Source organism: Salvia splendens, chromosome 19, assembly GCF_004379255.2.
Source record: "Salvia splendens isolate huo1 chromosome 19, SspV2, whole genome shotgun sequence".
Taxonomy (NCBI): Eukaryota; Viridiplantae; Streptophyta; class Magnoliopsida; order Lamiales; family Lamiaceae; genus Salvia; species Salvia splendens.
The window spans coordinates 2,538,636-2,550,628 of record NC_056050.1 but is presented as its reverse complement, the minus strand read 5'-3'; the positions used below and the strand labels follow the sequence as shown (position 1 = coordinate 2,550,628).

The following is an 11,993-nucleotide window of genomic DNA, read 5'->3' as shown; positions in this document are numbered from 1 at the left end:
GCGGAGGTTCCCACGATCTCCCCGAGACGACGCAGGAGTTCCCCACGCCGCGTTCGGTCGGTGGCCGACCTCGCCCGATTGGGCGCAAGCGCGCTCAGCAGGCGGCGAGAGGGAACGCCGGGGCTTCCCAGGAGGTCCAGTCGGCATCCCCCCTTGGCCAATCCACCCAGGAGCTCAAATTCTTCGCTCGCGCCCAAACGCGCGCTCAGTTGATCAAGACGATGGCCGAATGGCGGGTGGCGACGGATCCCGTGGAGAAGAGCGTGCTTCAAACCTTGCTCATGAGCCTGCAGGACGAGTTGGAGGCTATACGGAGGGAGACCGGTGGCGGCGGCAGCGGCGTAGGCGGCGGAGGCGACGGCGATGGTGGCGACGGAGGCGACAGCGACGGAGGCGACGACGACGGAGACGAGGAGTGAATTGTCACTCTTTTTTATTAATGTATTTTTTAAAAAAATTAATGTATTTTTTTTAAATTATTGTACTTTTTAAAATTTTAATAGTATTATTAAACTTTTCTCGTATATGTCTCGTAAATTAAATTCCGTATATTGTGTGATTGTTAATTATGTCATTTTATATAATTGTTATTAGTGATGTGGCTATTGATGTGGCTGGGCTATTTATGATGTGGCTAGGCTATGGCTGGGCTATTTATGATGTGGCAGGAGGATTTTTAGTGCTGATGATGTGGCAGTGGCTAGGCTATGGCTGGGCTATTGCTGGGCTATTCCTATTGTGGATGGCCTTAGATTTTGCAAAGTAAAATGTTTTTCTTTTCGAAATTTCAATTTTGAAATCATTGGCATTATTTTTTCTGTTTTTTTAGGTTGACTAGTGCATGCTACTAATTTATTCGTTGGATTTTGGAATCTTCAAAGCTGAATGAAATATTAATTTTTTATGTTCAAATTGAATGCTGCCATTTTTAGGGAGGTTTTTTGGGAGTTTTGTTTTCTTATGGTAGTATAGTTCGTTAGTTTGAATTAGTACGACTGGAGTTTTAAAAAATACTGGTGGACGAATTTATTTAATTAATTCGTAGATGTGTATGAATAACGGCTACATTGAGGTGAAGAATAAGAAAGAGAGTTTGGATTGTATTATTTCAAATAATTTATAGTAGTGTGTTAAAAGAAAGATTTTTCAAAGATAAGCATTGTTATTGGCCGTTTGTAGGGGAAGGCATAAAATTTAAAATTCAAATTCAAACTTAATTAATTACTTTGCTACATCTGCTAATTAAACTTAATTACTTAATGCTACATTTGCTGATTTAATTAGTAATGAATGCACTAATCACAATTAGAAGAATCAAATTTTAAGCAACATATAACGTTGAGCTTTTCCAAATTACTTCTTCTCGAAAGAAATCGGAGTAGTTTATTTCTTCTTGGTTAATTTTTTTCTTTCATATCTTTTCATTTCAACTTATGTTTCCTTCCTTTATCTCTGCTACTTGAATAAAATATTGAGCTTTACTCAAACTACTTTTCCATATTTTATTCAAATTTAATGATTGCTAAATTTAATGAAGAAAAAAACAAGTTGAGTGACTAAAAGTTCCAAGAATTGTCAAATTTTGAAATAAATTAGAGTATATTATACCGTTAGATTGGGAAGATGGTACAAGGCATTAAATAAGTTTTACATAAGTGTATGTAGGAGAAAATATTGCTTGTAGGGTTAATTGGTGGATCTATCGTTTTTTTAGGGTTTTATCAAATTTGTCATAACTATCAAAATTTATCAATTTTTCTCTGACCTTCAATAATTATAGTATAAGTTTTATCTTCATTTTTTTTTCAAATTACCTGTTTATATGTCAATATTTTCAACTTGTATCAATTTTTATTATCAGAATTTCTCTATAATACTGAAATCGTGACGTGAGTCACGTAACTGTGTTGAAAGATTACTTAGTATTTTTATTCAAAAATAAGTTATACGAGTATATGACAATATAAATATTTTTAGAAATATTTGGTTCGGGTTTAATTATAGAAGGTTAAAATTTTCGATATGATTGTAAGCTGGAAAAATGGAATGAAATTGATATAGTCTTACAGTAATTCTTAAAAGATGAGATAAAATTTATTAAATTCAACCTTCGGAATAAAATTGATAAAATCATTAAAGTCGGATGGATTTGTTTACTAATCCTTGCTAGCATGAATGGTAGTTTATAGAAGATTTAAATGGTCATTTCAATTTGCATTATCGAAAGACATGCAGTTTCAGAAAAAAGGGCAAAGGGCCGACCCTATATAATTGAAATTGTAATTGAAAAATACATAAATCACATATTCCTTAAACGTTGCTTTAATGAGGTACTATTTCGATTGGTACCAAAAAGCTGATCATACATATTTAGAGTATACTTTTTCAAAATGATTAAATTGGTATGTCCAAACTTTATTGATTTTGGAAGGATTGATAGAATTTTTGTGGGCGATAAACATTTTGATGATATATTATGGGAAATAAGAGGGTAAGTTGGATTGTTATAAAATTTGAGAGTTAATAACTTGATATCATAATCGAGCATTAACAATTTGTCTAAATTTGAAAGATTTTCAAAGTTGGGGTGATAATTTCAGGACATAATTGTAATTGTGAAAATTATAGAAAGAAATACTGCCTCGGTCTAAAATTAGAGAGAGATATAAAGTAGTGAAAATAAGAGAACTTTTATGTGAAAATGCATCAAATGTGGTTCTCTTTACATAATGAAAAAAAAAGAATTTTGATGTATTTTTGAATTTCTAATATCCTTTCTTCATGTTCGATATTTCTAATAACAGAGACTACGACGATGTAGTACATATTACTTTACTTTAAGAGCATTTTATTTTATTTTTTAAAAATTGGTAACTAAATTTTAAAGTCTCGAATTCATTAGATTAAAACCTTACGCTAAAATACAATACAATGTTCATACTCCTTCCGTCCCACAAGAATATATACTCTTTCCTTTTTAGTTCGTCCCACAATAATATACACTTTCTAATTTTAGAAAGTCTTTTCTCTCTAATAAGGTGAGACTTATTTTTCACTAATAATACTTTAATTACTTTTTCTCTTTACATCTCTTTTACTTTATCAATTTTATATTAAAACTCGTGGCGAATCCAAAATACATATTTTTTAGGGATGGAGGGAGTATTTTATTTCAAAGGCCGACTATTCGATAGCCCATTAATGCATAGCTCACTATTGAATACTACCATTAATTCGATGGCCCATTAATACATAGCTCACTGTTCAATATCCACGAGACAAAATGTGGAGAATTAGACATAGAGAGTGGGAGAATAAAAAATACTCATTCCGTGCAATAGAAATAGGCCATTTAGGTTTAGCACAGATTTTAATGTGTAATTGGTAAAGTATGAGAGAATGAGAAAGAGTAGTTGAAATTGTGTAGTGGATAGTGGGACCCATAAATAATAAAGTAAAAGAGAAGGAGAAAAAGGTTACCATAAATGAATATGAACTATTTGTATGGACCGGACGAAAAAGGAAATATGGTCAATTTCTATGGGACGGAGGGAGTAAAAAATATTATTCTCTTCGTACAAAATTGGTCCCAGTTTGACTCAACGCGGAGTTTAAGAAATTGTTTGACTTTGTATTAAATGGAGGTGTGTAGTGGAATAAGAGTCCCACATTAAGGAGATTGAGGGGTATATTTAATGTTTATTTTTGGAAAGATTTCAATTGAGGCAAATTTTGTGGGAAGAACGAAAATGGTAAAATGAGGCAAACTTTATGATACGGAAGGAGTAACATGGAGTCAAAGGAAAACTGTGCGGCTTTGCCTTCTAGCCACTACTCAACAGTCAACACTGGCCAACACTAAAATCTAGAGGGCGCAACATCAATAAATCATATACACACACAAAAAGCAAGTGTCAAACATCTACACAAAAGGTGAATAAACGTACGAACGTACCAAGAAATCCACAGTTAACGCGACAAACTTATTTTGTACCCTTTCCTCAACCCTGCCTTAGAGTTGTCAGATGGACTAGGCCAGGCCGCACCCCAATGAGGCCCGACTAGGTTGGGGCTTAGGTTAGCCCGACTCAGACCCATGTCTGAAGTGGGCTGAGTTTTTATTAGTAATATTTTTTGAAGGATCCTAAGGTTATATATCATCGCATTTAATTTAAGTTCTCTCAACTTTTTTTTGACTAATCGTGTTATTACTTCTTTCTCGAATCTTGCATCAATATATACATAAAACCATCTAAGTCAAAAATGAAAAATTTTTCACCCTATTATTCATATCCTCTTTCGCATGGATATTTTCATCCGTTTTCGTTCTTTGCAGGTGTAAAAACTTCTTCAATAAGGGAACAAAAACTCAAATTAGATTTACAAATGAGAATGTTTAAAAATTTGTCTTTGTCAATCAAGTTGGATGTGCACGGGCTCGTCTACTGGAATGTCAATACGCATTTCAACAGCGGCCTCTCTTAGCAATCTCTACCTCAATCCTCTGTCTCTCTAGAGCAATCCTCTGTTCATGTCGGTAAGTTTCAGCGTTGTATTCAAAAGCTTGAATCAACGCTGCTAAAACCATCTGCATAACAAATCCAGTTGATTAGAATCTTTTTATTAAGGCTAAGGATAGTTTGCAATGTCCAATACTTTCTTGCCATCTGTGGTTCTTCATTTTGTATGATATTATATATTTTGCTTACATAAAGCATGACAGTGTATTGGCATATGAAGAATGATACTTTGACATATATGTATATGCAAGAGATCAAGTGCTGTTAATTCTATTTTGAAACAAATTTCTACCTCAAAAACAATTTTCTTATTGAAGTTGAATTGAAATTAAAAAAAAAACCATCCAAGTCAAAATCAATTGACATTTAAACACATATGAATAATTAAACCATAACGAGCTATGAACATTAAATAGTTAAAAGAATTATGTACGAGTCAATCTATACATATATAAAAGGCGAGTTTTGACCTTTATTGGAAATATTTATAAGTTTTGGATTGTATTGTAAAATTTAGATATGGCATACCAAAAAATTAATTCAAATACTATTACAATTTACCAATTATAAACATCATTTAAATCAATTCAATTCACCGTCGGTTTTCCGGCGGTTTTTCGCAGTTTTTGGCTAGATTTCACGGTTTTCCGATGATTTTTCACGGTTCCGGCACAGTTTCGGTTCGTAAAATTTGGAATCGGATTCAAAATATGGCGGTTCTGGTTCAAGAAAAAAGTCACGGTTCCAGTTCGGCGTCGGTTTGGAGGAAAAGGATGAAGAAGAATTTCGTATTGATTTTTGGCTCTATTGCTCGTGGCCTTAGAGCACTCCACGAGAACAAAAGTTATCATGGTAACTTATTGAAGGGAGTAGCTATTAAAGAAATACTAGATTCGTCATTGACATGTATATTGTTTAATATGGTTGATGATCCTACTAAGAGTATCTCAAACGTTAGAGGGAAGACATCATCATCCTTCCATTGAATAGCATTGATCACTTTTATTATATGAAAAAAAAAATTTCTACAAAATCCAGCCCATTTCACCGATGAACTACAACCCAAGTTGTAGAAAGTAAATGTTATATTATTACATATTATCTGAATTTATAAAGTTATTTTTAATTGTTGAAAATTAATACTAGTACTAAATAACATGTAGTTTGAAATTATTGGCCCACAAAATACAGCCCATTTCACTGGAGAAGCTAAAAACATACCTCTCTGTCCCGAGTGAAAATTTAGTGGATTAGGCATATCAAGTTCACATAATAAAGTTATTTGCAAGGATGACATCTATACAGTCATGACATATATGAACTCTCATGTCCTTAAATTGGGACATGCAATGATTAATTAGTTACTGGTACTTTGATTTCAGTATGATTCGATCTTATCTGCAACATTGCGGCTACGGAGATACTCTTAGACAACTTGACAAGACTATTAAAAGTACGATGTCTCTCCTTTCTGAAGTTCCAGAAGATGATGTTAATGAGGAGGACATCATGTATGCGCTCAATCATCGGACGACTCTTCGTCATATATAACCGATTAATGCCTAGTTTTTCATCTTTGAATGGTCTCAGAAATGAGCTCTTAGAAATCTCGAATAATTGCATATCTTCTTTTGTCTTGTAGCTGCGGTGGTGGGAATTATGTAATGTGGTGGAAATTTTTCTGTGTTGAAGTACGGATATTTATAGATAAAAATGTGAATTTTGGGGAAAATTTTGAAAAATAAATTAAAAGTGTGTAGAAAGCGAATATAATTTATTGGGAAGTGGGAAAATATTTTTTTATTTAAAAACAAATTTTTAATTAATTTTGAATTAAAAAAAGAAATTGCCAACGGCATAGCCGTTGGCCAATCGCAAGATGCCACGTAAGGCTGCTCAACGGCACAGACGTGCTCTTATTTAAGAGCACCGTCCTGCCGCTGGCATGGACGGACGAGGTGCAGCAGCGAGCAGCGGTCGCCTTGACGCTGGCACGGACGACGTCCGTCGGCAAGGACGACCGCTGCAGATGCTCTTATCCTTGGTTTTAAGAAAGTCTTATTAATAATCATGAATACTTTATCTTGATTTTTTATTTGTCATATATATTTATTTATTTTTTATCTAACAAAAAAGTACTACTAATCTTAAGATTAAGATTATAATCAATATTGAACTAATTTTTAGTGTCAAATCCTCACTTTTTATTATTTTAGAAAATTATTTATTTTAGAAAATTGTTAGTTAGCACAGAGTTTATTTATAGCTTGTTTTAGTTCATTCTATATCTATTTTAATTCATTCTAGAAAGAATGTACTAAAATGGTCTTAAATACTTCTAGAATGAAATGATCTTAAATATACTTCATGTTATCTAATAATGAATTTTGTGTTGGTTCAACAATTCAATTACTAATAATTAGTTCTAATAATGAACTGCATATAAAAAATAAAGAAAATTGTAAATAACTTTTTAAGGATTTTTATACCTTTACTTTTCTTAGATGCTTTTTTATTCAAAATAAAATGAAGTTTTTTTACCAAACAATATGTGGTTGAGCTAAAAATAACTTTTTGTCTTCAAATAAATGCATGATTGTCACGACCGCACTTTGCTAATGATAGCAAAAGCGGGAAATCCGTGACTAATAAGCGGAATTAACGAAACGAGGAAAGAACTCAAGGGACTTGCCGGAAGACCAATCAATTGATACCACAAATTTAGAAGCCAAGTATTTGATTACAAGATCTCAAAATAGAATAATTCATCATATCAACTAAATCAGAGTTTTTTTTTTGTTCGAAGGTGAGACTTTAAAATTCTCACTTGACAAAAGTACAACGGAATAGGTCCTTTCTAAACGACTTCGTGTATGAAGACACGAATCGTAGAGAAATCCACTTGATTATTTAATAGCATCGACTCTGATCAATATTCCTTCCTCTTGACGTTCAACCTGCACAGGAGTACTCAGTGGACACGTGCCGAAAACAAAACCTACATATATAAGTTGTCATCCATCAACAGTATCACACGTGGGGTTTTCTTAAAAGACCCGAGCTTACTAAATTCTTTTGGGAGCTAAAAGTTCGTCTCCAAAATAAGTTCTTTCATCATTCATCGTTCATCGTTCACCGTTCATCACCGAATTTGTTCGTCACCGAATTCGTTTGTCACCGAATTCGTTCTTCACCGAATTCGTTCATCACCGAATTCGTTCATCACCGAATTCGTTCATCACCGAATTCGTTCGTCACCGAATTCATTCGTCATTGAATTCGTTCATCACCGAATTCGTTTACGGTTTGGCGTCGCCAGAACCCAAGGCATATCGCCCCAACAGACAGGTCTCAACAACAAACGTTTTATGGCATGACAACAACTTTAAAAAAATAATCACAGTTCCGTTTTGAGAAAAGATGATATTTCATAACTTCAAAAGTATTTGCTTTATATCCACACTATAGTGCTGGATATTAAAAGAAAGCCCACCTGGTATGCTTATCTCCAATTAAAATTCCTCGTTTGGCCTCACGTGCCCTTGTATAAATTCTCCTTTAGAAATAAATAGCGTAACACGCTAATTAGTACTCGAACTATTTTTCCTGATAAAAGAATGCATGCATCCTATAGGATAGCACCTACGTCTTAGTTTCGGCTTTTATAGGATTTTTCTTAAGACCGCCCGCGACGTCGGTCGGCCCTTCGCGCCTTCCCTTAACATCTTTCCATCTTTGGTAATTTAATACCTTATCCGGGATTAATCTATTAAGCTACCAGCTTAAATCCTTAAATAAATTCCACTCCAACAATACTAAATTTCCAAGTCCACTAATTTAATTGCAAAGCTTAAACCAACACAATCTCTCGGCCCAATCTTAATTAAGTGATGACCCCATGGTCCATTTAATTTCTTGGGCAGCCCACTTATTTTCTCCATCTAATTCCAGGCCCAAATTAAAAGAAAAGGTCAACCCACCTTATACCTCTCCTTATCCATCTGAGTCCTCCCAGAATCCTCCACAAAGATTTTTTTCCCTTTTCCTCTTTCTTCTTCATCCCGTCGAGATCGCCAAAGATGGGAAGAGCAGCAGCGGTCCCGGCAAATCTCGCCGCTCCTCCGCGTCGCCAACTCCGTCTCCCTCTACCCACACGTCCTCGCCCAAACTCCCCTCTAAATCTCTTTCTTCTCCGACACAAATTCTTAATTTAGGAAGTTAGGGGTTTCGTCCTTCCTCCGGCGAAACGTCGTCGCCTCACTCCCTCCGGGGTCGCTCTCCTCCGGTTCCCCTTTCCTTCACGGTGGAGTTACCGATTTGGAGGAGGCATCGCCTCGTCCACTCCCCTACCCCGACGAGAGCGCGAGCTCGGTGGATGCCGAACATCCGTTAACTCTTCCGTTCCAGTCGGCGACGCTTCACCGTCCAGTAGCCGCCGCCTCTTCTTCCTCCGCCGAGTGCCACCGCCGTCGTGCACTTCCTCGGTCAAAAGCTAAGTCCCTTTCCCCCTTTCCCGTTTTCACTAATTCGTGATTACGTGCTTCGAGTTATCGTGGTGGCTATGTGGAAATTATTAATTGATCCTTTGGTAAATCTATTGGAAAGGGGTGCGTCTTTCGGTTTCGGTCGTCCCTCGTGTTTAGCTACTGCTTTGTTATGACTTGCGTTCTTAATTACTGCATTGAGGTTCTGGCTTCCTCTATGTTCTCATGCTATCTATGTGGTACTTGCTTGAGCTCCTATTGTGAGAATCTTGTTGAGGCCTATGTTCTTGACTAGCGTTGGGGTCGGCCTATGTGATGCAATGCAAGTATACAAAGTCGAGGGAATTACGTTGTTTGTGAACTCCCTCGGTCTGCCCTCACTATTGCCGCTGCCTTGCGCCGTTGCTCCTCCCCTCCGCCGCACTCTTGCCTCGAATCAATAGGGTGCGGTGTGGAGTGGAGGTGGCGGTATTTATAAGCCATCCTCTTGGCTTCTTGTGTCAGTTTATGGGGCATCGAAGCTTCTACTTTTGGCTACTAGTTCAGCTCTCCTTTTGGGCTTCATGAGAAGGCAATTCATGCCTTTTTGGTGATTCTTATGGCTGTTTGTAACTAGACTTGGGGACAAAGACTCCTATTTTGGGGCTGCAGTTTACTCTCTTTTGAGCTTTGTAAGTAGGCTATCTATGCCTTTTGGTGTAAGTTTGGGGAGATATGATCCTTGGCTGGTTCCATCATTTTTGGCTTGTTTTGATGGAGAAGTACGCCCCTTCCTCATTTGGTTACTTGGGTGAGCTCATGGTGTTATCTTCACTTGTTCCCATCTCCAAACTTGGGAATATAGGCAGCAGGAAACCTCCCCTATCAAAGCCTTCTTTTGTCTTCACTTACTATTCCTATGTATAGCCTTTTTGTTGATTTTTGTGGAGGCAAAGAACCTACTAATTTGAGGAAATTTTCTTGGCAGGTGAAGGACTTCTTGGAAGGCGTTGCTGCTGCTCCATGCTTGGAGTCTTATGATGAGGAATTTTTTTTGAGAAATATGGAGAAGAGGAGAGAAGATTCTCCAAGATCTTTGCTTTATTTCGTTGCTATAAATAGTTAGGGTCAAACATCAAGCTTTGAGCCCTTCTCTTGTAGGCTCATTGTAGTTCTTAAATTCATGTAAGGGAATGGGCCCCATAACTCAAAGCATGTATTGTACCTTGTACATTCCCCATTTTCTAATAAAAGTATTTTCTCCACTTTTAACCTTGAATTAATTTATTTGCACTTTGATTCCAAGTGTCTATTCGTTCAAAATTTTTTTTATATTCCAAAATCCGTGCACGAAAACTCGGGGTGTTACAATGATTGTTTCCCAATCTATTTCATCATAGCTCAATAAAAGTCAATAATATTATAGGTATCAAAATCAAAATAACTGTATAAAATAACATTATTGTCTTCTTTCTGAGCTCACAAATGTATGCTCTAATCATCTTTCTCCTCGAGGCTTCGGTGTCAATCCGCCTTTCCCGCAGGCCGGGCAGCTCTTGAGCCCGAACCCCTGGCAGTCGAAGCACCTTGCCGAAACAACAAGCGTTAAGAGAAACTAAGACAACACACAAATGACAATGAGAGACATATATACTTACTTCTACCTCTCGAAGATGTTTCCGTTCTTCTTGTTCTTCCCCGTCCCCTGCAACGGATAGAAAACCGCGCCTCAAGCCAGCCACTCGACACAAATTAAGTATATCTCGTCAATAAAAAATGTTTCACTTTTCTCAATCCTTATAATTTAACCTCATAGTCACTTACTATTCTTTCCGTCCCAACTAAATTGAGTCGTGTATCTTTTTTGGGATGTCACAACTAACCACTCTTATTTTATTTTGTCACTACTTTACTATCTCTTGTCTCTCCTAATTTATTTCTCTCTTGTTTTATTTTATTTTCATTTAATCCATTTAATATAATTTCTTGATCTTCGTGCCCAAAAGTTTTGCTTCAACTTAATTGGGACGAAGAGAATATTAACATAGTGGGACTCTTTGTCCACTCAAAAAGTATCCACCAAATATATATTTAAATCAGTGTTGAATTTATAGTGGTATATTCTTCATGTCCCATTAAAAATGAAACATTTTCTTTTTTTATTATCCCAATATCTCTACTTTATTCAAACAACATATCTCTACTTTATTCTCAATTACTTTCTTCATGTTTTATTTAACTCATAAAATTCACCCTTTATCCAACTCATAAAATAGCGCTATATAAAATCACTTCCTGAAAAACAAATATTTCATATTTAATGGGACTTCAGGATTACTTTAGATAGACGAACGAGGGAGTAGTATTTGGACACAGAAAAGATACCTTGCAGCCTTTACATTCTACTGCACCTTGTCCTTTACATGTTTGGCACCTATTTGCCACCTGCATCAACACACTTTCTTGTTAGCAGTCGAATATATATGGCGCTGTGAGGGGGCAAAAAGGGTCAAAGACTCAAAGCAAACATCTTCAATGATGGAAATCAAGAAGCCACTAGATTTTGATGCATATGGTGTAAGGTTTCTTTGTACTTGTTGCATCCTAGGCTGTTGTGAAGTGACCAGGATGAGGTGATGGTGGTGTTGGAGTGAGAGTGGTGGAGAGGTGGTGGAGTTCATAGTGTTCTTCATGTTCTGATTCTTTGTGTTGTTTTTTTGGGATAGAAAAGAGGGGCTTTTATGTGGATAATGAGAATGTGGCATCCATGGAAATGAGCCACACGTGGAATTAAAGTTGGAAGTATTTTAGGCGTGTAAGAGCATCCACAATAGGAATAGTCCAGCAATAGCCTAGCTATAGCCTAGCCACAAACTCCTCCTGCAACATCATCAGCTCTAAAAATCCTCCTGTCACATCATCAAGATAAGCAAATAGCCCAGCAATAGCCTAGCCACATCACTCAAAATTATATAAAACAAATAATTAACAATCACACAAAATACGGAAT

General features: G+C 36.3%; 1 protein-coding gene across 4 annotated transcripts; it reads right to left on the bottom strand.

Moving 5' to 3' along the window:
- Positions 1-10,348: 10,348 nt before the first annotated feature.
- Positions 10,349-11,680, bottom strand: LOC121779357 (protein PHOTOSYSTEM I ASSEMBLY 2, chloroplastic-like). Of its 4 annotated transcripts, none has more exons than XR_006045793.1 (4): positions 11,578-11,680; positions 11,369-11,428; positions 10,642-10,688; positions 10,349-10,569 (listed from the first exon to the last, which is right to left on the bottom strand). XR_006045793.1 is itself a non-coding variant. In XM_042176686.1 (4 exons), the coding sequence occupies exons 1-4, from the start codon at positions 11,662-11,664 to the stop codon at positions 10,482-10,484; spliced, it is 276 nt and encodes a 91-aa protein (XP_042032620.1). In that variant the 5' UTR covers positions 11,665-11,674; the 3' UTR covers positions 10,349-10,481. The 4 variants fall into 4 exon arrangements, 2 of the variants coding, with proteins under 2 accessions (XP_042032620.1, XP_042032619.1); XR_006045792.1 differs by having other exon boundaries at positions 11,512-11,670; XM_042176686.1 differs by having other exon boundaries at positions 10,648-10,688; positions 11,578-11,674.
- Between the last annotated feature and the right edge of the window lie 313 nt (positions 11,681-11,993).